The sequence below is a fragment of the Tamandua tetradactyla genome, chromosome 5, assembly GCF_023851605.1.
Source record: "Tamandua tetradactyla isolate mTamTet1 chromosome 5, mTamTet1.pri, whole genome shotgun sequence".
In the NCBI taxonomy this organism is placed as follows: Eukaryota; Metazoa; Chordata; class Mammalia; order Pilosa; family Myrmecophagidae; genus Tamandua; species Tamandua tetradactyla.
Genome location: NC_135331.1, coordinates 105,729,174 through 105,757,125, shown reverse-complemented (window position 1 = coordinate 105,757,125; position 27,952 = coordinate 105,729,174). Strand labels below are relative to the sequence as shown.

The following is a 27,952-nucleotide window of genomic DNA, read 5'->3' as shown; positions in this document are numbered from 1 at the left end:
AACTAGAGAAGGTTCTCATGGGAATGAAGATCCAGACTCACTGAGCAAGACCAGCAAATATCTCAAAGCCAAAAACATCACTGGGGTGATGGCGAGAAGAGAGAAGAGCTCTTGTGAGCTCTCAGCAACTTAAGGTTATGATACCACAAGGTAAACCAATTCCACACATCAGTATGATAGAATATCGCCTTGTTTCCCTGGGCATACCTCCATAAACTATTGAAAGGAATTTTTTTTTAGCATTGTTTCATTCCCCCAGTAGCTATCACAGTACTTGGTACAGAGTGGGATTTGTATTAATTTAATTTGGATTGAATTTATTTTTTTTAATCATAGATAAGGGCTAAATGGAAAGCTGGAAATAAAGATCTTAACAATTTAATGTGTCAAGTTGGCTAGGCTACAGCTTCCAGTTTTTTGGTCAAACGCTGGTCTACTTATTACTATGAAGGTATTTCATAGCTGGGATTTGCATCTATAATCAGTCTATTGCATCTAGCACCAATTGATTGCATCTACAATCAACAAATGAACTCTCCCTCAATAATGTGGATAATCTCCTCATCTGATCAGTTAGAGGTCTTAAACGCCAGAATAGAGAATTTTAGAAGTCAAAAGAAGAACTTCTATTTCATCTTCAGTATTGGCTTCTGCTGTCAATTTCCAGTCAAACAGCTTCAGCTTCCCCTGGGGAATTCAGACTAAGGACTTCAACATCATCTTTGTGTTTCCAGCCTGTGGTCTGCCCTATAGCATTGGGACTTGCCCGCTCCCATGGTCACATGAGCCAATTTCTTAAAATGCATATATTGGTTCTGTTTCTCTGGAAATTCCTGACTAATACAATGATGTTGTATTTCATGGAAATGCTTTCCTATTTCATAGTCAATTGTGAGAAAGAAGTAGATCATGAGTCCTGATTCTGTGTTTTTGTTCAGGTAAAACTATTCTTGTTATTAGGTAATCAGTATAGGTTTAGAGTGATGCAAACTTCCCTCAAAGCTAATTTTAATCCAGCACATGGAGGTTTACAGAGTAAAGGTCAATCCGAACCATCAAAACTCTCTAGCTCATGTTGCCCAACGAAGCGAGTCCTTCACAACCCTAAAAAAACTCTGTAACTTGGAGAAAGTAATATTATAACTTTGGTCCTGACTAATTAAAGTAGCCCAAATTTTCCCTGGTCTGAAGGCAATTGGGTTATTATAGATTATATTATATTCCTAAAGGGGATAAGAGAAAAAATGAAACTGTAGTTTCTTGAATACTTACTGTGTACCAAGTGACAGGATAACATGTTTTATCTCACTGAATCCCCACCACAACCCAGTGAGATAGCTGTTACTCTTTCTGTTATGAAAGTTGAGGAAAACAATTCAAAGAACCTAAATACATAGCTCTTGGCTACAAATCTGGTCACACACCTAGTGATGGGATTTAGACCTGAGTCTGTCTTCGATTGTTCCTTACACCACAATATCTAAAAGCAGCCAACTTTGAAACTAGTGTTTACCAAGGGACCCAGACCTGCAAAAATTGCTCTTATGTTAAGGCAGGCTTCCCACTGGAAAGTGGGTGTGGTAATTCAAACTCTGTACCTGGGGTGGTAGAATGTTCCTAATGAGACCCACCAAAGCCTATACGAAACAGTGAGAGAACAGGGCATTTCATGATTCATAAAAATGATTGTTACTACTGAAATCATTATTAAGAACCAATAGTACTCTATTCAATAGAGAGCGTACGCCCCCCAAATAAGGCCCCAGTGGATTTGCCATACAACCCATTGTGTAAATCTGGTAGGTATTAGAAGTGTGTGTGTGAAAGAGAGAGAGGTTTCGATAAATAACAAAGTTCAGAATCGCATAAACAATGGCGTTTTAAGTTCTTCCAATCCTCTTTGCCCTACAAATATTTAATCCGTGAAACACCTCTGGAAAGTATTACTGCAGTTACCTTGGTCAGTTTCATTTCCAGCACGTGGCTGCTATGGATCCGACTGTCAAAATGAGCTACTTCTTTGGAGGAGGACTTAACCTTGGCAATGATCTTCACGTAGGAGAACACAATCACAGCCGTCGGGAGCAAGAGGCAGAAGAAGAGGATGTTGAGGATGAAGACCTGGCCCCCCACGGAGGCCTGCGCCAGCCACCAGTCCAGGGTGCACGACGTTCCGAAGGGCTCCGGCACGTAGTCCCCCAGACCTACCAAGGGCATGGTGGTCCAGAAGGAGGCATAGGCCCAGATGACCGCCAGGCAGATGTAGGCGTGCTTTCTTTTCAGCCAAACCCCTGGAGGTGGAAGAAAAGCATTACCAGGATGTAATCTGCCCAGCTCCCAGGTACCTCCCCTCGATATATAAAATTCCAACCTCCAGAGATCTTAGTCCTTTGGATTCTGGGAGAAATAGGCAGAAAACTGAAGCCTGGGGGAGAACGGAGTCAAGGGGTAAAAGTTCCAGAGCTTGGGCCTTTCTCCGGGAGCATAAAATTCGAAGAGCTTTCCCAGGGCAGGTTTTCTCTAGGCATCTAGAAGCCTTGTAAGCGGGGAAGTAACCAAAGCTTGGAAAGGGAGCAGTAAAAAGGTGAGCGGATGCTCAAGATGGTGAAGGATCTTTGGAAAGCATCCCCGAATGACTTTTGAGATCTTATCCAATATGAGGCCAATTTGCAGAATAGAAGGACTAAGCCGTCAAAAACGTGCGTTAGTGGGTCATCCAAGGTAGAATCCTTCGGGAGAGATGAGAAATGATAAGACCTTCCTTGTGTCTTTAAAATACCCTTCTTCCGCGGGCTACGGCCGCCGCCGGGGAGCGCCCGGCTCCTGCGCGTCGCCTCCGCGGCTCTCGGCGGCGCCGCCCGCCGGTGGCTGCTCCTCGCGGGACCGGACCTCGCGTGGGAGCCTGCGGGCTCCTGGGGACCCAGAGGCCGGTGGGAGCGCGCGGGCGAGCCGGCCCCTGAGCGTGTCGGCGCCAGCGCGGAGCAGCTCAGAAGATAAAATAACAGTCCACTTTATAAACCGTGATAGTGAAACATTAACAACCAAAGGCAAAGTTGGAGACTGTCTGCTAGATGTTACGGGTAGAAGTTATCTAGATATTGAGGATTTGGGTACATGTGAAGGAACCTCGGCCTGCTCTACCTGTCACCTCATCTGGAAAAGCACGTTTGAGAAGTGTCAAGCTATCTCTGATGAGGAGGACATGTTGAATCTGGCCTATGGATTGACAGACACATCGAAGTTGGGATACCAAATCCGTGTGACAAAGTCTATGGAAAATATGACTGAGTGGCCATGGCCACACAATCCATTAATATGGGCAAGAACTCTAAACTAGGATATTTTCATGAAGCTTTACTTATCTTTATAATTATTAGTTCTTGATGTAATTAAATGAGAACATGAATGAATGGATTTATTATTATAACTAGCTTTGCTATTTTAATTCACCTTGTTTAGCTACTGAATTTTGTACTTCTGAAAGTACGCAGTCTAGTTTGGCTGAACTATAAAATGTCAACTAAAATAATTAATACGATAAAACTTAATACATTTACCTTATATTTGTTTAAAGACATCAGCAAAATGTTTTCATATAGGTCTTATGTCTGCTTACCTATTAGGTAGACTTAAAAGCTTTTTTTTTCTGAAATAACTTCTCTGGGCCATAAAACTAATTAGAAGATCTGCTACTAGAACCCACATCTTGTCATTACAAGTTAAATGGTCAGACTGAAACTAGAAAAAATAGGACTACCTTACTTACAGCAGTATTAAATATGAATGTGTATGGACAAAAATTGCTCAGTGAACAGTTTCAAAGACAGTTATTAAGCTAATTTCAAAGACAATTTTTAACCTTATAAAGAAATATTTCAAAATTTGATTCCTTGAGAAGTAAAGTCTGAATATAGGTATTATAATATTATAAAAGAAGTTTGATCTCTGTTCTGATGATACTGTAGGAACAAACTAAATATCAGATGTATTTATTCTTCCCTATTCTAAATAGAATGGCCCGTCTTTGCAATCTTTTAAATTAAGTGCTGAATTGTAAATCTCTGTCTTAGCACAATGGGAATCCTATGAATGAGATTTTCTCCATCCTGAGCCAGAAAAGAAAATGAACAGGCTGCAGCATTGCACAGCTCTAGGGGTTGCCGTTCTCTTAAACAAGGCTGAAATTGCACATCAGTATGTATCAGTCTAAAAAGTGAGGAGATGGCTTTGAGTAACACAGACAACCAATTACAAATGGAAAATATTTGTATTCTTATCTTTAGTAAAAATAAAATTGTTTCAGTTAATAAAGGGATAGGCAGTTTCCTCTTTGGAAATATAGTAAAACTAGGACTAATTGTAAGAAAGATCGGAATAAATGAGTAGAAAAAAAACATGAATCATAAAGCAACTGAATTAGCGTCAAGTGCATTATGCATTGTGATCATTTTCACAAATATTTGTCAAGTACTATATTTGGCATGACACAGTCTTATGGCCACTGGGGAATACAGAGCTGAACAAGACAGGGATTATCCTCAGGCAGCTCACCTTTTATCAGCAAGAGACAGAACATATGCAAAAATAATTCGCTTGAGCTAAAATGACCAATTTGCCAAATAAGGATTCTTTTAGAGCAATTAATATGTAAATCGTGATTAGGAAGAGCTTGGGGTTTTTGATGTTCATTAGGTGTTTAATCACTATTGAGTGCCTTCTATGTGTAGAGAGCTTCAAAATAATGTGTTCCCTTAAATAGCTTTAATATTCTCCTTGTATTCTCACATAGATTACCTAAACTTGCATTTCCAGAGTTACATAGTTTTAGATTTCAAATTGGAGAAGTTCAAAATAATGAAGTTGAATTGCATTACTTAAGTAAAAACCTACTAAACTTGTTTTTGTAAATACCTACTTCCTACAAGCTTTTGTGTCTCTAATCTCATCTGTCTTCTAAGAATTGTCAAATGTGGGCTGGTGGGCTATGAATATTACTGTATGTATATGGCGATGTTAGAGTGATTGTGCATGATGATTTGTAGAACAGATTTAGAATCTTCAAACATTATTAAAATAACAGTCGCACTCACACAGCCATAGCAGGAGAGGCAGAGAATATAACTAGGTTGTATCATGTACTGCAAAAGTAATTCTGAGAAAATATATCTCTGCTTCTTCAGGAGGAAAAAAAGATCTCTGTTTTTCAGTACTAGTTTCTATTAACCAGAAGATAATTCCAAGAGGAAGAAATAGTTGTCATCTAAGAGCAGCCGTAAAGCACTAGTGATCATTTTCCAAAGTTCAAAACAAACACCCAAGACAGGTTGACCTGATCTACGGCTACAGCCTACAAAGGAAATTACCTCCATGCCTCATTTATCACCTCCAACAAAGAGGGCCAGAGAAGTAAGACTTTTCTGCCTTGCTTTGTAGTAACAGAGAAGAAATATTAAAATACATTAAGATAAAAGCCGAATGGTTGTTTCAACATAGATTCAAGGCCTGCCTCTGCTTACTGCAGTATAAAGTCTGGGAAGTTAGTGAGGCCTAATTCCTTTCACATCTAGTATTTGGACTTTTTTATGTAACCTTTCTAGACACCTGTATTCACAGCAGTAAAATGGAGGAAGTAAGAATATATTGCTTAAGCATTAAATGAGATAATATAAAGGGCCTTCTCTGCAAACTATGAAGCACTACCTTAACATACATTTTTACTCCTGGATAAGTTAGTTTCATTAGCTCTAATAAGAAAAACAAGAGATTGTTTCTATACTGTATTTCTCCTTTTTTAAAAAAAAAACACATGGCATTTTGTATCAAAAATGTAAAATTCTCAAGCTCATACAGATAGGGGTAGCAATTATGTCAGCTTTTATTATGTCTATTATAACAGATAAAACATTGGCATAATCACATATGTATAGGAAAGTGCATAAGCATACGTATAAGCATTTATGGTTAGGGTTACTTGGTGAAGTGTTTCATACTTACATTCAAGTATGGTGAAAGGCTGTCAAGTACAGGAGGGAGTAGATTAGTAGATTGGTTCTGTGTTGCTCCAGAAGTCAGAACTAGGACCAATGGGTGGAGGTTACTGGGAGGCAGTTTTGTCTCAATATAAGGAATAACATTGTAACAATGAGAGCAGACCAATCAGAGAATGGGCTGCCTTGTACAGTAGTAAGCTCCCCGTCACTGGTCTCTGGAATTATTCAAGAAGAGGCCAAATGGCCATCTGTCAGGGATGCCTTAAAACAGTTTAACATATTACATGGGAGAAAGGTCTACACGTCCCCAAGTGACCTTCTAATTCTAACATCTAGGACCCTATGTGAAGAGTTGTATCGTGCTTCAAATCAAATGATGAAATCATACTCTTGAGGTTCAACTTTAGAAGAAGATAGAAAATATATACAGTTCCCATGTGGAGTCATGCTCTGCAATGTTTCTGGGGGTGAGTAGCATCGTCTCTTTAACTGATGCAAAGATCTGACTCAAGAAAATATTTAAAAAGCAGAGGCATCCCGTTGTAATAGCCCTCAAATATTCCCAGAAAGTTGGGCTTTTCACCTTCTCTTCTAGAAAATCTATAGTTAAGTCAAAACCTATTTAATTAGAAAATGAGGTGATATGACCCCGAATAAGTTTATGGAAAGAATATGACTCTGGTATTACCCAGAATATGTACATTTGTATTTTATTATCGTACTTGAAATTTTGACTCAAGCTATTTCTACTGCAAGTTTTACAATATTTACAAAAGAAAATGTAACTTCAAAAAAATGAATACTGGATTGTGAAGATGGTAGTCCATAGCCCCTCCCCCCACGCATGGTCTCCATGGGGTTTGGGGACTGTAACCTCAACATTGTAAGGGAAAATTCTGCCACACTGAGATTGTCGAGTGATCTCTCTCACCTCGCTCTCCAGGCCACTGCTCTGTCCCCATGGTTGCATCCATTCTGATTGACACATTTTGTGAAACACCACAGAGACAGTTTCATCCAGAAGGAATCAATACGATGCCCTGGTTTTGCTTGACTCTTAATAGTACACGTAAAGGCCCATAGGGTACTCATTCGGGTCCTTAAGCTCCCAAATCCCCAAGAAGCAAAAGTACTAAAAATTATTTTAACATACAGAATGGTCTAATCATTAAAATTTAAAAAAATGATTTAGTCTCTGAAAGCATGTTTATTGCCGCCTTAGCAAAGCTCTAGTCATTAATCTTTCCACCTACGATTACCACAGCACGAGAGCTGAGTGAGATTTCTTTGTGTGTGTCCTTTCTTTCAGGAACAGCTGCATGGATCCCTACCTTGGAGGTGACCATCTCGAAAATCACAGGGAGCCTGAGTCCTAAAGGAGAATCATAAACATCTTTTCTCGTCATTACACCTAGTATGTAGGGAACCAGCTAAACATCTTGGACCTGAATTCCTTTCACTGCATTTTATTTCTTTCATCTGCATGACAAAACATTAAACAAGAAAATGATAGTTTTAAAGCACTGTAGCCAAACACCAGACATTACTATAAAGTAGTATTAAAAGAAACCTACACTCACACAGTTTCAAATCCTTCAACATAGGTTAGAACAAAATAGGGTATAAATAGAAATACTCTTGGTCTCTGAGGTTATTAGTCATTTTATTTCGTTACACATGTGTAGAACATGTACAGCTCTCGCACTCAATCCACCTAGCTTTGACTATCAGGGAACGAGAAACCTTCCTACTTACCATAAGACAAATAGCAGATTTTCAGGTATCGGTCCAGGCTGACAGCAGTCATGGTAATAAGGCTTCCACAGCCAAAGAAAAATCCAGCCCATCCATACCAGCGGCAGCCGATCCAGCCAAACACCCAGCGGTGACAGAAGCAAGAGATGATGGTGAAAGGCTTACCTACAACTAGAGCACCAGGCAATTTGTCAAGGAAAGTGTCTCTCCAATTAAAATGTCCCCACCTAAATCAACTCGCCTAGCCCTCCTTTTCCCCCTTAAGCACAGAGGTATGTGTGGGCACACACACACACATGCACACGCACGCATACACACACACAGCTCCTTCTGCAAAATTTCTGGGCTAAGAAAACTATCTGTTATCACTGAATAAACTGTTTGAAGCTACCCAGAGGGGTTTTCAATCATTCAAATAGTCAAAAATAGAGACCATAGAAAGACTTATAAAACGTATTATTATAATGAAGAAACACAGCCTCAGGCAGTACAGAAAATGTGATCTCAGTGGGCAATCTAAAAATCTGGTCACTTGTAATTTTGTACCCAATGGCTCATTTGAAAACTAAGAAGAAAGTGCAAAGTAACCATAGTGAAATCTCTGAGAGAAAATTTTCTCTTCAGGCACAAACTTTCTGTACTATTTCCCCGACTAGTGTGTCCAATGCTCCATTTCTTGTCTTCCCTCCAAAGGTAGAGATTGAAAGATGAGTTTTTAAAAAGCATTCATGGGAACTAGGGTGTTTTGTTTTGTTTTTTTATTTTTTAATTAGAGAAGTTATAGGTTTATAGAAAAAGTATGTAAAAATGCAGTATAAAGCGTTCATAGGAACTAGGTTTTGTACAATGCACTTCAGCATTTTTCATTGCAAAATGATGATTTCGTGAATTGGTCTCCAAAATAAATGAACAAAAAAGAACGGTTCCATAATCCAATAATAATGGGTTAGGTTACCTCTTACATGCATTTCTTGGCAGTCAGAATGTAAGGCTCCAAACTCTGGGAGTTGAAATCTAAAGTATAGGTTACTAGGAGAGCAAAAGAGGGTAGTGAGCGGGCAGATGATGTTTAAGGGGTACAGGATATTTAATAAGGTTGATTGTAAATGTTTGGAAATGGATAGAGGTCATGGTAGCACAATAATGCAAGTGTAATTAACAGTGCTGAGTACAAGTACAGTTGAAAGAGGAAGTCTAGGGTCGCGTATATCACTAGAAGAAAAGCTAGAGGGTAAAACATGGAACTGCATCTGTGTAACATAATATAGGAGCATCATCCTATAGTGGATGATGACTGTGGTTAATTGTACCAGTATAATTGTAGTAGTATACATGAACTAGAACAAATGTGCATCGCTATTACAAGGTGCTAATAGGGTAGTTGTGGTAGTTGGGTTCTGGTGTCAACTTGGCCAGGTGAAGATGCCTCGTTCTGCTGCTGTGGACATGAGCCAATGGTACGTGAACCTCATCTGTTGCTCATTACATCTGCAGTCAGCTAGGAGGCGAGCCTGCTGCAATGAATGATGTTTGATTTAATTGGCTGGTGCTTAAATGAGAGAGCTCAAAGTAGCACAGCCCAAGCAGCTCAGCATACCTCATCTCAGCACTCGCAGCTCAGCCCAGGCCCTTGGAAATGAAAAAAGAAATCAACCTGGGGAAAGTTGTTGGAACGCAGAGGCCTGGAGAGAAGGCCAGCAGAGATCACCCTGTGCCTTCCTATGTAAGAAAGAACCTCAGTTGAAAGTTAGCTGCCTTTCCTCTGAAGAACTAACGAAATAAATCCCCTTTTATTAAAAGCCAATCTGTCTCTGGTGTGTTGCATTCTGGCAGCTAGCAAACTTGAACAGTAGTGTATGGGAAGGGTACAATTAATGCAAACTAAGGGTTATAGTTAACAGTAACAGTCCTGAACTAAAGAGTAATTTGATGCAAGGAATTCTTAACTACACGTGTAGCATACATACATTCATCAGAATAGCTACCTGGTAATTCAAAGACAATAGGAATGCTACTTTTCCATTTATGCAACCAATTGTGCCAGTATCATTTATGAATGGTCCCTTTCACCACAAAGCTGCAATGCCACTCATTCAGTCATTAAGTAGCCACAAATGTGTGGGACTACTTCAGGGCTCTCTGTTCTGTTTCATTGGTCTATTTATCTATTCATGGTAAAATATGGCACTGTCTTAATTATTACAGCTTTAAACTATGGGGCAAGTCTTTCAGCTATTTTCTCTTCTTCAGTTGTCTTCAGTGTTCACTATTTTGGGACATTTGCTCTACTATATAAATTTTAGAATCTGTTTGACAAGTTCCATAAAACATCCTGTTGGAAATTTCAAATGGACAGACAATGAATGTATACATTAATTGGAGAAGAATTTACATCTTTATAATAGAAGGTTTTTCCTATTAACAACCATAATATTTCCTTTATTTTGGTTTTATATGATGTTTTTCAAAAACTTCTATGTGATTCTATATAAAGGTCTTGCAGATTTTTATGGATTTGTTTCTAGGAGTGTTATTTATTTTTTTGTGCAACTAGTAGTATAGTATCTCCTCTAATTATTTTTTGTTGGTTGGTAGTATATAGAAATAACTTTCATTTTCAATTATTTGTCTAACAACCGGTAAACTTGATAAATGTTCATCTCAGTTGTAATATTTTATCTACATATTCATTTTTTAGGTAGATAAGTATGCTGTCTACTAATAACAATAAATTTTATTCTTTTGAATTCTTTTTCTTATCATAGTACAATGTCTAGAATTTCCAGTACAATGTTGAATAGAAGCAATGATAGTAGGAATTCATATCTTTTGGCTGATTTTAAAGGAATATTCTTAATGTCTCATCATTGAGTATGACGTTTGCAGTGGGCTTTATCTTTTATCAACCAAGAAATTTCCTTTATAGTGCTAGCTAGCTGAGAACTGTGCATGTATGTGTAGTTAAGATCAATCAATATTAAGTTTTAGTGAATGATTTTTCTGCTCTGCTTAGATAATCATATGCTTTTTTCTCATTGATCTATTAATGCAGGTTTTTAATAGATTGCTTGATGTTGGAATATACTTACATTCTTGGATAAACACAATATTTTTTTCCATAATATGAACTTCCACAAAATTGTCTTAATCAATAGAGGAAGGAGGAGAAGGAAGAGGAGGACGAAGAGGAAAGAAGAGAGAAAAACAAAGACTGCAGAATGGTGATTTTTGTCCACTTATCCCCATTCCCCAAGTGAGGCACATTACAATCTCAGTGGAAAGGCATGAGAGCCTTATGTTGAAAGAGAGAACTAGGTTTCTAAAGCCAGGAGGGAACACTGTACTTTAAAAAGTTAAGTGTCTCCACTGCTTGCAAGAATATCAGGAATTGTCCAAATAGAGAAGTTGAATTTTCCCCCTTTCTCGCCATTCCCCCAAGGGGACTTTGAAAATACTTCTTTATTCACTGTTCAAATCACTCTGGGATTTATCAGGGTATCACACTGGACAAACCTACAAAATCTCATGCCCTACCCGGATTGGATTCCCAGTGCCTGCCCATGCACACACACACACACATACAAAAAAAAAATCTCATGCCCTACTCAAGGTTCCATGTACTTATGGTATTCAAGTAACCTGTCCATATAAGTTATATTAGGAGATGCACTAGTCAAAATATAAATTTTGTACCAAATAAACATTTTTTGCTTTAGTCTCACACAGAAGTTGAAATTTTAAAATATGAATGACCATCTATTTTCAACACCCTGCAATATTGGCATTCCTTTGTTCTTCCTTATGCAAAAACATTTTTTTTAATTTGTACATTTAGTCACTATCAGTATACACTCTTGGCATTCCTAGATTATACCATCTCAGTCTTTATTGTCTATCTTTCCTTCTGGTTTCATATGTGCCCCCAGCATCCTCCCTCTATCATTCTCACATTCAGCTTCATTTAATGTACTTACATTATTGTGGTACAATCAGGTAGTATTGTGCTATCTATTTCTGAATTTTTACAGTGAGTCCTTTTACATAATCTCTATCCCCAGCTCCAATTACCCAATATCTACCCTATTTCTATCTCCTGATGACCTCTGTTCTTAACTGAAATTCTCCAAGTTCATTCATTAATGTCAGTTCATATCAGTGAGACCATATAGTATTTGTCCTTTTGTTTCTGGCTAATCTCACTCAGCATAATGTCCCCAAGGTCCATCCATGTTGTTACATACTTTGTGACTATTCTGTCTTACAGCTGCGTAATATTCCATCATATGTATATACCACAGCTTGTTTAGCCACTTATCTGTGGTGGACAACCAAACCAATAGGCCAAGCCCTCAATCTTGGGGGTTTGTTCATGTGAAACTTATCCCCACAAAGGATAGGCTATGCCTACTTAAAATTAGGCCTAAGAGTCACCCCCAGAGAACCTCTTTTGTTCCTCAGATTGGCCTATCTCTTTCTCAGCCAACACAGCATGCAAACTCACTGTCCTCCCCTTCTCTATGTGGACATGACTCCCAGGGGTGTGGACCTCCCTGGCAATGTGGACAGAAATCCTAGAATGAGCTGGGACTCAGCATCGAGGGATTGAGAAAACCTTCTCAACCGAAAGGGGGAAGAAAGAAATGAGACAAAATAAAATGTCAATGCCTGAGAGATTTCAGATAGAGTCGAGAGGTTATCCTGGAGGTTAATCTTGAGCATTATATAGATATCCCCTTTTTAGTGTAAGGTGTATTAGAGGGGCTAGAGGGAAGTGCCTGAAACTGTACAGCTGTGTTCCAGTACCCACGTTTCTTGAAGATGACTGTATAATGATGCATCTTTTGCAATGTGACTGTGTGATTGTAAAAACCTTGTGTCTGATTGTCCTTCTATCTGCAGTATGGGCAGATGAGTAAAATATACAGACTAAAAATAAACAAATAATAGGGAGCGCAAATGTTAAAAAAATAATAGATGGATAGATGGGGAGAAATGTACCTATTGTAAACTATGGACTATGGTTAACAATAATATTTTAATATTCCTTCATTAAAAGTTAACAAATATACCACACCAATACTGTGGGTCAGTGGGTGGCAGGGGGAGGGATAAGGGGTATGGGAGAATTTGGGTTTTTTTTTTTTTTTCCTTTCCGGAGTAATTAAAATGTTCCAAAATTGATCATGGAGATAGATATGCACAACTACATGATGATGATACTGTGAGCCAGTGAATGTATACTTCAGATGGTCTGTATCTGAAGTATGGTGTGAGTGTATCTCAATAAAACTGTATTAAAAAAATAAAAGTATAAGACAAAAAATTTTTTTTAAAAGTTAAGTGTCTGCAAAAGGGGTTGGGAGGGTTTCAATCTCTCGAGTGAAAACGATCTTTCAGAGGAAGCCTTTACTAGAGAGGCAAGTCGGGCCAGTTGCTGCTGAAGGGTGCCCTGGAGCACGGATATCAGAAAGTGCACGTCCACATCGGGGGAAGGAGTAAACTCCACACAGATTTTCAAGAATACTGGGGATAACTTTTGACTGTCTCCTTCAGAATTAGAAATTGTCCTCTTATTTATTTAAATATATCTATACACGCACACACACAAACGTATTATCTTTCACTATTGTCTTGTTGTAATTACCAATTTCTTAAAAAAAATTTTAAAAATATTTAAGAAACTCCAGAAAACTGAGTGCTTACAGGGAAGCAAAAAAATGGTGGGGATAGAGAAGCAGGAGGGGAGAATATTAGAGAAAGGACCTTACTAATCATACAGTCCAGCATTTTCAAATGCTCCAGTCCAGAGCCCTCAGAAACACAGCACGTGAGCGTGTGTGCACATGGGTATCTTGGAAGGGAGCGGTGCAGGCCATCGCAGGGAAAGAGATATTAAGCAGCTGGGGCTTCATCCCCACATTGTTTCCATCAGAGAAGATCTCTTTTCATCTGTTCATATAGTCAGCCGCTAAATCAAACTTTGTCAAAGAAAAAACTGCTATTTTTTTTTAATGGTTTAAGAACCATTTATTAACCTTCATTTTAAGGTTGGGACCAGATTTCCTTGTCGTTTCATCTGTGTGTGTGTGTGTGTGTGTGTGTGTGTGTGTGTGTGTGTGTTTTCTTTCTTTATTTCCCCATTGAGTTATATCTTATTCAGACAAGAGATAGCAATTTCAGTGAAATATTAGAAGCAACTTATTTACAACCAGACTCAGATTTCTGGAATTTCAATTATTTATCCCTCAAGCCTCCATTCGATTTTTAACTTTCTGGAAAGCATTATTCTACTTTGATTCATGCATCACAGAGCCCTCCCTATTCTGGATACTCAATCTTCAATTTCCCTGAAGGAGTGTGCTAAGGAAAGCTTCTCAAAGCCTCTACATAATCTGTATATCTAAAGAAAGTTCCCTAACTTTAATTGCATTAGAAAACCAGGTAATAGCTATTCACAGCCTGCAGGTGCCTGCCCTGCATTAATATACAGTGTATCTCAATAACACTATATTAATAAAAACATAAAAGCATAAGACAAAAATTAGTTAGTCCAACCAATTAACAATTAACCCGTATTTATTGCATTCTTTCCATAAGTATGAATTTGGAGATAAAACACTGCTACACACCAGCTTGCAAGACCATGCACCCTCATAATAGAGCTTCAAAATCCAAGTTAGTAGGGGAAACTGCTATTGCATGCTATGGGCTGCATTTAACAGGAAAAATCAGCAATACCACAGCAACACCAGGGGTAAATATTGGGGGGGATGGAAAAGAGTTAAGGGGAGGCTTGGATTTTCTATTTTGTGAGGGTGTGTTTATTAGTTATCTTTCTCTTGGGAACAATGAAATTATCTAAAATTGAGAGTGCTGATGGACTGTTGAATTTGGACATTATACATGATGCTTAATGAATGCAGGTGGCTGAAGGATGCACTGACTGAGAAGTAAATTGGTGAACAATGGTGTATACATATGATAGACTACTGTGCTGCTACAAAAAGGAACCAAGTCACGAGGCATGCAACATTGTGAATGAACAGGTGGGACATTTAGTGAGACAAAATGAGCCAGAAACAGGAGAAAATATTGTATGTTCTCATTTACAAAATACTTATAAGAAAGTAGGGGTCTAAACTGTAAGTTCTTATAGAGGTCACATTTGGTCTGGAGCAGTAATTGTTGTTTTTGGATTTTGAGAGGCTGTTTTATTTATGTATAACCTCATATCTAGAGATAAGAAAAAAGTCGATCAAGTCAGGATTGAGTTAATTTAGAACACATGGGTAAGGAAGACATTGTCTATATTTTAGAACTTCATCTATTCTTTGAGAGCAAAGGAAAAAGGTTTATTTTATCCAGAAACTAAATCTTCTGTAGCACACAATCTAACTCAAACTGTCTGAATGGATCACGTCAACAATCCAAACACAGGGAGTCAGAAATAAGAACAAGGGCCTTTAATCTTGTATAGCTTAATTTAATGCATGGATACATCCCAGAGACTATTAAGCAGATAATCAAAAAGTATTGGCAAAGTTCCTTGAAGGATGGGAGAAAAAAGATGGCGCTATTAAACTTTACCACCAGGAAAACCCCTGATACTATGTCAGACATTAGGGACACCCAAATCAATAAGCCAACCCCTTGATCCTGAGGCTTGTTCTTGTGAAGCTTATGTATGTAGCAAGGAAGCTTAGCCTACCTATAGTTATGCCTAAGCATCACCTCCGGAAGACCTCTTTTGTTGCCCAGATGTGGCCTCTCTCTCTCTAGGCCCAACTCTGCAAGTGAAATCATTGCCCTTCCCTCTCCATGGGACATGACATCCAGGGGTAAAAGTCTCCCAGGCAGTGTGGGACATGACTCCCAGGGATGAGTCTGGCCCTGCCACCATGAGATCAACAACGCCATCCTGACAAAAAGGGGGAAAAGAAGTGTAACAAATAAGGTATCAGTGGCTGAGAAAGTTCAAATAGAGTCGAGAGGCTACTCTGGAGGTCACTCTTACGCATGCTTCAGTTAGACATTGCTACCTATCATAATTTGCCAAACCCCAACCAAAACCATTCCAGCCAATCCTAAAGAACACCTAGGGCAAGACATAAGATTCTACAGAGGTTCCATGCACTAGGGTAACTTTCCAGAAACCTACAACCTCCACATGGGTTCCTGGACCAGATAAGTCCTGAACCGCAGAGGGCCCAGCCTCTCCAGAACATCAACTAGTTCCATCCTCCTATCCCATATTATTGACAGCCTATTCCAACATGAAAAAGTTAGAATGGGCAGAGCCCAAATACCGCTAAAGAGTGGGAGAAAGATCAAAAGAAATGGTTGAGTTATACAGAAAACGTAGGGTTACCAAATGGGTATGACTGCTGAATCATTATGTTGATATTTTGATATCTATTTTAGTCTCCAGTATCTTAGAGCAGCTAGAAGTAAAAACCTAAAATTGTGGAATTGTAACCCATACCAAACTCTAAAATCTGTTCTACAACTAATTGTTGTGTTGCACTTTGAAATTTATTGCTTTTTTTGTATATATGTTATTTTTCACAAAAAATAAAAAATAAGTTGATTGTGATGATAAATGCACAGCTATATGATGATATTGTGAACCACTGATTGTACACTTTGGATGTTACAGGGTATGTGAATATATAATATATATCAATAAGAAATAACTAAAAAGAATAATAATAATAATTTTATAAATAAAAAATCCAAGTTAGTTTGATTCCATCATCAGTGAGGAAACTGAGTATATTAAAAAACTCTTTTTATTCAAGAAATAATTATAATTATTTGGTGCCTACCATGTAACATGCACAAAGCACGGTACTAGGGACAAACTGGAGAGCAATATTTACAAACGTATATTCTAGTAGGGATTCAGGCAAAAAATAAATTTGTACTATAAGATATGAAATGATAAATGACAGGAGGTGACTTGTGCTGTGAAGAAAAACAGAATAGGGTAAAGAGGAAGGAGGGGAAGAGAAGTTACTGTTTTAAAATGGGGGTCAGGGACGTCCCTTCTGACAATGTGACACTTAAGATGATGCTTAGGTAAATGAGAGAAAAGTCAGGCAAATACCTAAGGGGAAAGAATTCTGGCCAGAGAAGACAGTAAATGCAAAGGCAGGAGGTCACCATCTGCTTGGTGGATGCCAGAGGCACCTAAAAGCCAAGGGAAAGCACTGTGGGTAGACTGAAATTACTGTCTGTTATGCCTGGGACCCCAATTAGCCAAAGCTATTTTAAGCTTGCTTTTGGAGTGGATCTTCGAGAATTTGGTGATGTCATCTAGAATACCTCTCCCTTTTCCACTTGTTAGAATGATTCTGAACCCAGGCTGCACACTACAATCACTGGAGGGGTTGTCCGTTTGCTTTGTTTTAAGTATCAATGTCCAGAGCTCCAACCCCCAGATATTCTAATGTAATTAATCTGGGGAGAACCTAGGCATCAAAAGTTTGCTTGTTTGTTTGTTTTAAACTCTAGGCGACATGTATCCAGGGGTGAGAGCCATTGGTATTCAGACAAATATTAGTTGCAAAGATGCAATACATCTGGTCTCTAGGATATGCATCTTTAAGGTACTTATAATGGGATATAGTTGACCAAGAAAAAACTAAAACAGATATAAACCTTTATGATTTCTTTTTTGTTTTTTGTTTGTTTGTTTGGCACGGGCAGGCTCCGGGAACAGAACCCGGGTCTCCGGTATGGCAGGCAAGAACTCTGCCACTGAGCCACCATTGCATTGCCCTTTTATGGTTCTTTGAAAGGGAAAAATCTATCAGAGACGTTTGAAATGTGGAAAATGATCTGAGTGCATCAGAGAAAGCTGTCATATGGAAGAAAATACATTCTGGTGAATTATTCTAAAGACATGCACAGAGCCATGAGGTGGTTTTTGCAATTCAATTTGCTTGTTTTAAAGCATTTTCAATGTATTGGACCAATCAGAAACATTTTTATTCACACCTCCTCTAATGCAGCTTTAAGAAAGAGCCTAATGCTATTCAGTGGTGACGGCAGTGGCGTGAACGACAGGTTTCATTCAAGCATTTTACTTTCAGTGCCAGGGAGAGAAGGTTCTGAGACCCACAGGGTATGCTTACTGGGAAGACTATCATTCCTATTACAACACCACCATCCCGTGGCTGACATGCAGAATGGCAGCCATTTGTGCAGCCTGGGAAATTGCCTGAGTTTCTCTCAACTATTTTCACAGGAAGGAGGGGGATGTCATGTTCTCCTAACGTGAATGAGTATTTTCCATAAGATATCTTAATATTTAAACTCATCCACACTGGGTAAAGCTTTCTCAAAGAACCAAGGCGATCCAAATTCTCAACAAGAGGTAAGCACATCTACTGTTGCATGATAATTACTAGTGTCTCAGTAGGTAGGGCTTATTAAGCCTTGTTTTTAGAGCTTGGCAGTGACAGAAAAAAATCCACATATAAATACAGAGAAAAATATCAGAAAACATTTTAAAAGGGAGACTCTAGTTGGAAAACCAAGGAAAGCTCAAGGGTAGGAAAAGGAGTTGATGTCTATTGTTGAAACAAAATGTCTCCAACCTAATAACCTAAGACAGTATGCTCAATAACAGACACATTAGAGTGGTGTCTAGTGTAGGAAACCCTGGAAATTTATAGGCGGAATCAAAGGGAGGTGAGTTGTCCAAAATCTTTCATATTTTAAAAAAAATTTTTTAATGGGTCATTTCTGGATTATCAGATAGGCTAAAGAAGCAAGAAGGAAACCAGTCATTCTCAATTTTGGTTGCACATTAAACTTACCTGAGAATTCTAATTTTAAACATTCCGATACTCTCAGACCACACTCTCAGCCAATTAAATTAAAATCTCTGGATACGAAACCCAGGCATGTGTAGTTTTTGAGCTCCCCAAATGAGTCATTGTGTGGTCAAGTTCGAAAACCACTGAACTAGAAGCTTTCTATACTTACACCCTAAGCCCCAACTAAATATACCATTGGTAGGTCAACTCTACCCTTTTCCTATACATACCGTTTAGACTGTCTTAGCCCCCTTGGACTAGCATTTACCCTCAAGACCCTGTCCCCTTAAAGCTTATTTTGAACAGATTTCCACAGTGAGGGTGGAAGGGTGCAACTGAGCTCCAAATGATGATCTAGAACCCGCTGGTAACATTCTGTTTTCTGAATCATCTCACCCACTATACTTTGAGCTGTCTATAGTAGCAGGTATTATTCAGTAACTAACTGTATAGGCACATCGAAAGGACACAATAAATGTTGAATGAATGATTTCTTTAGCTGTTGACTTACAACAAACTCTGCAAAGATGATTTGTGAAGGCAAAGTGAGGGGTAATCTCTGAGCCAGTGAATAATTTCAAATAAGGACTACTTTAAATCCACAAGGAAGAAATAGCATAGTTATGTTACCTGAAATTCCCAGATCACAGACCGCCAAATTGATAGTCATTATTTCGGCAGGTCTCAGCTTCTTCTTTCGTCTAGAAGACATATAAAGGACATACCCATTTCCAAATGTGGACAGAATCCCTACAAGGAAAAAAATATAAATTCCCATTGTTAAAACAAGGCTTTAGAGTTCACTTGGATATAAAACCCTTCTCAATTTCAAAAATGGACACCATAGACTTAGAGAGGGAAGGGTAGTGAGAGGACTCTAAGTAAAACTCTATATTAAGAAGATGAAAGAAAAAGCATGAGTTGTGAGTGGCAGGCAAGGACTGGATTGCCTCCAAAGGGAAAGGAGTCCGAAGTTATAAGACTGAACTTACCCAGGAAAGGAACCAGTAACTTCCCGGTGAAGCTCAGGAGGCCTGGTTCTTGTACTGGCCCCCAGGTGAAGTATTTTCTTAGCCATTTTTTTTATTAATTATAGGATTTATAGAAATTCCTTCCTCTAATAAGCAGGGTTAACCCCTTGGCTCCTGATAAATTCTGAAGATGAAGAGACCCAAACAAAACAGGTGCCTTCACTCTCCTGAGAGAACACCAGCATTCAGAAAGTGCAGGAGGCCGAATAAGGGGCTGGCATGAACCCCTGGAAGGAAAGGGGCCTCTTGTGGAGATGGATCCCAGGATTTTTGCCTCCCATGGACACAAGGACAATGGGTGGCTGGCAGACAGGACTAGGACAGCCTTTGACTGCTCCTGAACTAGGTATCAAGGGGAAGTGGGTGACCAGTGATAAAATGGGCTCTCCCCCTCCCACCAAAGGGAGAGAAAGTGACCCTCAGCCCACCAAACCTACCAGAATGGCATACATGTGTTCCCATTTTTTAAATCCTTTTATTAATGACTAATTGGCGTTGGCATTACAATGAAACTGTGCAAAGGTTCTTACAAACCCAATTTAAATCCAAAAAGTCCCAATCCCTACTGACTTTAAGAAAAGAATACACCTACTTCCATAGCTTAACATGTAGAGTAGATTTCTTCAGGAATTCTTGCTTCATAGTGTAGCTGTGTATAAATGAGAATCTGGTACAGCTGCCTTTGGTAGTAAGGAATAAGGAGAGTATTAACAGGAGAAACCCAGATTTTTGTATTTTAATTTCTACTTCTCCACCACAGTTCATTTTGGGGGCAAGGAAAGGAATGTGTGTTTCAGCTGGTGGTATGAAACCACCAGGAACTAACTGCATTGTGCTCTTAGGAAATCCAGACTCCCTGGAGTCCGCGCTGCCTAATGATTGTTATAAACCACTTCAGCTTTTTTAGGGCAGAAGAGGAGATAAAATAGAAAAGCCAACCAATGAAAATGAAACTTACGTCTCATTAGAGGAAACCAGCTAGCAAGGCACAGCAGGAAAGTAAAATGTGAAAACATGGCTGGAAAAAGTATACACAAATGCCACCTACTTTGTATCCAAACAATAAGTATGCGCAGGCATTCAATACACAAGGATCATTGAAACACACTTTGATCTTAGTTCACTAGCCACGTCCTGCTTTTTCTACATTTCTTTTGAAGTTATTCATTTTCTTACTTTTCCTTACATTTTCTTTACTAACTCTGCTTCACAGGCCACATCGGTATCAATATAGCCATCTTTTTCTTAACTGCAAGTACGTTATTCACTTTCTAAACCCATAGGCAATATTTTTCTGTGGGTATCAAAAGAATGCAAACTTATTTTTAATATTAGCTGAAGTAAAACAACATTAAGAACGAAATGACTGAAAGGGGTGGGACATTTTTCGATCAAGATTTTTATCAAAATCTTGACTTTTTATGAAATTTATACAGATTGTTAATATACTAATTAAATATTTACAATATTAGCAAAAGAGTAGAGGGTGAAGAACGGGTCTCTAACTTATTTTCCCTCCACTCCAAATACAAATTTATCTTTTCACCTTCCAGTATGTAACCAAGCTCACCCAAAATATTGTTCATTCTACTCTGGTTCTTTAAAAGGAACCTGGAGCCGTCCTAAGGTGAGGGGCGGTGGGGGGGGGGGGGGGTGAAAGGCTGTCTTCAAAGACAGGGCCAAGCCCAACACCCGGACCCAGGATAAGCCCTTCAGCTCACCTCTCCTCGCTCTGAAGGACTGTTCTGTAACATGCATTTGGCTCTGCCCCCCAGCTCCCTGATTCACCTGAGTCCCCTCCCCTTGTTTGGGGACTCTTTCAGGTCTCCCTTTCTAGCTCCGCCTCGGCGCTCTCATTTGAATTTGCTCCTGGATTTTCCTTCCAACCCCACAGGCATCAAGTGAGAGACTGTCCTGATTTCCCCACACGCCCCTCCGGGCTGCCCCACTCCCTCCCATCTTTCATGCCACGGTGGGGAGTGGACTGATACTCCAGGTTAAAGACGCTACTTTTAAATTCATTCCTTGCAATTGAGACAAATTAAATTCCATCTGCAAGATACGTATTTTGCCTTCTTTTCTGATCACTAGAAGTACTTAAATTGAATAAAAATGCAACATGGATGTTAGAACAGTCTAATCCCGTCTAGACAATTTGCCCAGTTTGCAATTTAAACTGTGGCAAAGAGTGGGCACTCAAAATAGATTTGTATTTAAAGGGACACGGGTTCTGATTTAAATCAGTGAGACCATAATAAAAACAAGGACACGGAAAAACACTTGGCAGAAGAATTTCTGATTCAGTCTGGTAGATTTCCTTTTACCTCAAACATTGACCATACATCTCAAGACCATTCTAATGACTTTTGCTAATTTTAGGAGGTTAAGTGGAATTCTTAGCCAGCGGTAGAGAGAGAGGGAGAGAGAGGGACTGAAAAAGAGAGAAAGCTTGACTCAACATCTAACACATTCAAAAAGATAAAAGACAGACACCTAAAGACAACCCACCTGAAATTGGTTCCCCAAATTTAAAACAATTTCAAATGCAAGAAAAATATGGTGGTTAAACACTTGTTGTCTAGATTTGTACTGTCCAATAGAATATAATGTAAATCAGAAATGCATGCCACATATGTATTTTGAATTTTTCTAATAGGTACATCAAAGTAAAATAAATAAGTAAATTAATGTTAATAAAAGATGTAACCTAATATTTTCTAAATATCATGGGTTCATTATGTTTCTGTTTAAAAATTATTGAGATATTTTATATTCTTTTTTTGAGTACCACATCTGCAATATCTGGTGTATATTTTACACTACAGCACATCTCAGTTTGGCTGATTCACAGTTCAACTGCTCAGTGGATAGCGGCCACTGCACTGGACAGCACAGCTCTGGAAATGAATTCACCACGTGGTAAATTGTGCACAAAAATCTTTTGACCCTGGGCTGACTTCAACTTATCACCAGTATATTTTTTTCAACTCTCACCAAGATCACTTAGGTATGTTGTAGTGATGCAAACTTATTTCTATGGCAAGGTAAACTCAGCATATCTATTGTCACAATAGAGCTGGGCCAAAATTCCTCATTGTGAAAAGAGGAGGCTGAACTAGATGAGTTCACGAGTTCCTTATAAATCCATAATCTCATGATTATTTCAAAAGCATTTTTTTATAAAGTGAAAGCACTCCATTTAAATGTTATTATTTTCATTAATTTTGTTACTTAGAAGCTAAGCCCATCACCTAAGTAAACAAAATGAAATACAGTCTCAAAATAAATTGTTTCGCATTAACGGTTCTTTGGATTATCTGTGGCATATTTATCTCTAATAATACGGATGAAAAAAGCTGTTTCCTTAAACCAAAAGCTGAATACCATAAGGCTATCCAAACCTGCTGCCTTCCTCCCACTCGCCATGTCCACTGAAAACAGCCACACAATTGTTGGACGCTTTGTGCAATATCAATGTATTAGCCCATGAGTTTTCTAGCTGCAGCCTTTGCACAGAAGAGTTAAGGAAGCTTACCAATGATTGTTAGATAAAAGCCAGCCACTAAGTCAGCTTCCCAGGAAAGTTTGGATGCAAAGGGATCCCCATCTCGAAGGTAGTACGGGAGGCGGTCATCCTGGGGCGGGGCAGTGTGGTTTAACGCCATGCTGGGCACGAGCTAGCAGGACTCTGCAAGGCAAAGCAGCATGGATCACAGCACACCGGAATAAGTCAGATGCAACCATCTCATAGCCATGCTTCCTGTCTCATGATGAAAAACAAGTTCCCAGCGTCAGGCTTGATTCTCTAATTAATAACTAATGAAAAATGAATATTTCCCTTCAATGAACTGCATCCAATTATTGTGTTTGCAGATTATCCAAGCCTACATTTTCTGCTCCTCTCTCTCACGCTTCCCTCTTTGGGCCACTTCACCACTCCCCTGGGTGAATAAGAGGTTAAAAGACAAACCATCCATTTTACAACTTCTTGAAAATGTTTGTAAAAGTCTGAGCTAAGAGAAAATATCATATGGAATGTTGACACTATACATATGTTTTAATTTGTCAGAGTGCAGTATTGTTTTATTATCCCAATTTCCCAAGAAAGCATCTCCATCATTTACATGTTCTGTGAGCTTAGACCTTTACTAAGAGAAGAAATAGTCCTTGGTAAATGAGTGTCAATTACAAAAAAAAATCACATCTTAAGTAAATGAAGTTAAAAGCAAGGGAAATTTTCAAGGTGCCGCTGGAATTTGGAGCCATTCAGAAAAGAATTCAATTTTGGTAGTAACTCACAAAGCTCATTCACAGCAGGGATCTGGATCTCAGGTTTCCTAAAACAAAAAGCAACTTCATTATTTCCCACCATTGCCCCTCCTGATCCATTCTCTCAGTTTGCTTATTCCTGCCCCAGGATGAAATCTGGAGTAAGAAGGAACCCACAGAAAATACAGGTCTTTGTACTGTCCCTACTGAATTTTTATTTTAAAAGATTTACAAAAGTTCTTTGATGGGCCCTCTTCGAAAATAAAGTCACACAACATCCCTAATACCAAGACTTGTAATGGGATGTTGTTCCTGGGATAAAGCCTACTGCTGATGTCATAACTTCCTTTGGAATGATTAGCAGTTGTTATAAAATGGGAAGAAATACTAATGTTGATGCTTCCATCACTTTTGCACTTGACTATTTCTAACTGAGCCAGTAGATGTCACTACTCGGCCTGCTTGGGAAGTGATTTAGGCAGACATCGGCCTCCTAGTGGAGAGGACCTAGTAACAGCGATCTGCAGAAGTCTTAAGGTATAATTCAATCTCTCCAAAGAAGGCAGATTTAACCCCTTCCTTATTGCCAATTTACAACCTAAATTGGACCTCTCAACCCACTCATGGTCCTCTAAGCAACCAATTGGTCGAAGCTACTGTCTATGTACATACATTGTTTGAGAACATAGTTATTGTTCAGTCAAAATCCTTCTTTTTGGGAGTTGTGGGAACGGGAGCTGTGGGAAATGGAGCTGCCAGAAAGGGGAGTCTCCAACTGTGAATCCCACCCATCTCACAGCCTACCCCAAGTCAAAATTTTATCTTTCAGTATTCTGATTTTCCTTTGGTTGCTCCTCCCTCTGGTAAAATCTCTCCTCGCTGCAGATTCCCTGTGCCCACTGACTGTCCAGTCCTGTCCTCTACTTTCGACTCTGAATCATAAGACCAGAGTTTGAGTCTTGCTTTGACACTCCCCTCTGATCTGAAGCAGATTGTTTACACTCTCTGGACCACAATCCCGTTATCTGTAAAAGGGACATTCTTATCTGCCCCTCATCATTGTTGTAGGGACAATGAGATAATGAATTTGAAAGTATTTTGTGAATGGGGAGTTCTGAGTAGTTTTTAGTTGCTGGGACACTTACTATTCCCACATTTACCCATCCATCAAGAGAGAGCTCTGGCATGCCAGATTTTCTCAGGGTCCTTTGCTAAATGAATGTATAATTATGGTTGATTCAAGTACTTATTGAACATCTCCTGTGAACCCAGCATTATGAGGTGAGATAAGAGTGGTGTGTCTGTTACAGAGAGTTGAAGAATAAAATCATCATTCTGAACAGAGAAAAGATACAACTAATTTTTATAAAAGAAACTAATACTATGAGAATACAAAGCAATAAAAAATTACCTTATTCGGTTTTAGACATTAGTTTTTTAAAGCAAGGAATAATCATATGCTCTGAGATTAAACAGATTGCATGGTTGTGTGTGTGTATGTAGATGTCTGTGTGTGTGTATGAATGTGTGTCATAATATCAAGAATTGGGTTTTTTGTATCTAGAATCTCTCAGGACATTACACAGCCTAAGACTCAATACCTTGGAATTGATAATAATGATGTAAAACTTTAGCTGCCCCAGAAGGGTTCTAACAGTCAGTGAGAACTGCAAAGGGTACCTTTAGTGGGGGGATGAGATGAGCAAAGATTTGGAGACAAAAATGAGCATAAGCTTGTAAATAAAGCTTGTACGGAATGGGAAAGGAATGGTTCTATGGGAATTGAATGGGTGAACCCAGACCTTGTCCTGTAGGGCTTAGAATGTCTGGCGAAAGAGTTACTTTTGCCACAGCACATGTGGGTATATTTTTCTAAATTCACTCATGAAAAATTGTATTGTTGCTTAAGTTTGGCAATAAAATATTCAAGGGTATTTCCAATCATTTGTTTAAAAAAGCAAGGTAGTTTCCTGAGGCAAAGTAAAAGGAAGAGGTAGAGAACCATAAATAAATGGGCTCTTTGGGGTCTTCTCACTCTTCCTTGTACACTAAAAGCTCTTTTCCAACTCTACACTTTGCACATGTTGCTCCCCCTAATGTCTGTCCCCTTCTTCCCCATTTATCCAAATGTCACTTGATCTTCAGGCCCGCATCCAAAATCTACATCCCTCAGATAAGAAATCTGGTTCCTTCACCAGCTACTTGAGTAAAGCGTTCCTCTTCTCTCAACTCTTTAAAGTACTTTAGGGGCACTATATTGTGCTCAGTTTGCTTAATTCTTCCTCTCATTTACCTACACATGCACAGAATAACTTTCAGTCCATAAAGAAAGAAGTCGGAGCTACCAATGCATAGAGGAGAGAGCATTAGATGTGGGAGCGCTATTGTCATTAGCATCAGCATTATCAATGCCACTGAAACACAAATGTAATTTGTGGTGATGACAGTTTCATCATGGGTGCAGCACTTGGACTCTCAAAAGCAGGATGTAGCAAGGTGGCCACCAGAAATGTTTCCACAGAACATTAGCTGTACTGCTTAAAAGAATAAATGCAGCATACAGTGATGAATTTCTTTGTTCAGAGATCTGTTTTCGGGGCATTCCATTTTCAGTAATGAATGGGCATGGGTTACATCGTTATGCTACTTAAGGAAGGTTGTTTCCTTCCCTCTTTCACCTCTCTACTGAACGCTGCCTACTGCATATGGTATCCCTTCTATCTTCCCAGATACTCAGGAACCTCATCACTGCATCCTTCACTCCCTGGGATGGCATCCTATAATCAGAACCAACCAATGATCTCCACCAGATGCACATCTGAATTGCCTGTACACTTATTTTTGCTTTGTAGGTGGAGGTACTGACAACGTTGTATTATACTCCTTCTTTTAATAATGTGGTTTGGGCACAATTTCCAAAGGCTCTGATATCTACAGAAAGATCATTCTAAAGAGGGTTCCTTGGTATGAAGATTTTGCCAAATTTTGTAACCATGAAAACTTTCTTTTCCTGCACAGTATCTCATGGGACCAGGGCTTGGAGGGACAACAGACTTTGAGAAATACTGCTTAAGTAAATCTGCATTGAAGAATTATTAAGAATTAAAAAAAACATATATTTGTGATTGAGAATTCTAAAGGTACATTGAAAGAAAGCTTTCATTACTGTTAAAATACTAAAAATGGAAGTGCTTCTTTGAAGAGCCAAATATTTCAGTGAAAGAATGAGGGGATTGGGAGGAAAGTGGCAAAGATGATGCCTCAAGATTCCTCTTGAATTTATGATTCTTTGCCAAGCTATAAAGTAAATCTCTTGGAGTAAATTATATGTGATTATTCATATTAACATAGTCTTCTGAGCAATAAAATATATCTCACTGTTCTCACATCTGCTACTCTTATCAATAATCCTTTTGACCATGAATAAAGCTTCATAGGACAGTCCTCAGAACAGCTTATTTCAGAGAAAGCTGGAATCACCTGCTCCCCCCTCATCCCCTATAACAGTTTCAAATCCCTTTTGAATTACTAGAATTAACTTTTCAAAATAAATCCTCTATGACCCACAAAAAACATTGAGGGGTAACTTAAGACATAGCCATATGCAAGTCCCATGTCCAAATTGAATGCACTTATAAATGCTATTTAGCAGACATGAAAAAGGAAATGGCAAAGAGTTACTTCCTAAGAAAAAATAAGCACATTAAGCCAGTATCAAGGATGGGAATTCCATAGAATCATCAGCTAGAACATAGGTTCCCAGGGGCCGGGGTAGGAATAGGGAATGGGGAGGGACTGCTTAAATTGAACAGAGTTTCTGTTTGGGGGAATGGAAAATGTTGGTAATGGATGGTGGTGATGGTAGCACAACATCATGCACCTAAGTAACAGCACTGATTTACATATTTGAATGTAGTTAAAGGGGAAATTTCAGGTTGTATATATGTTACTAAAATTTAAAAAAAAATTAAAAAACATAGCACTGTACAACACAGTGAACCCTATGTAAACCATGGGCTATAGTTGATAGTTCAATTATAATAATATTCCTTCATCACTTATAATACATATACCACACTAATGC

The 27,952-nt window shown here is 38.8% G+C and overlaps 1 protein-coding gene and 1 pseudogene across 2 annotated transcripts in view; one reads left to right on the top strand and one right to left on the bottom strand.

Moving 5' to 3' along the window:
* OPN5 (opsin 5) overlaps positions 1–27,952 on the bottom strand; it is a 63,816-nt gene that overhangs the window by 21,567 nt on the left and 14,297 nt on the right. The window contains exons 2-5 of one of the 2 annotated variants that reach the window (XM_077159223.1): positions 20,192–20,279; positions 19,199–19,318; positions 7,746–7,916; positions 1,957–2,291 (exon numbers count right to left, since the gene is read on the bottom strand). In XM_077159223.1, the coding sequence (XP_077015338.1) occupies positions 1,957–2,291; positions 7,746–7,916; positions 19,199–19,318; positions 20,192–20,207 (642 nt within the window). In that variant the 5' untranslated portion in view covers positions 20,208–20,279. Of the gene's footprint in view, positions 1–1,956; positions 2,292–7,745; positions 7,917–19,198; positions 19,319–20,191; positions 20,280–23,134; positions 23,283–27,952 lie in introns of those variants that run through there. The other variant, XM_077159224.1, reaches the window with a different exon arrangement.
* Positions 2,633–3,337, top strand: LOC143682259 (adrenodoxin, mitochondrial pseudogene; annotated as a pseudogene).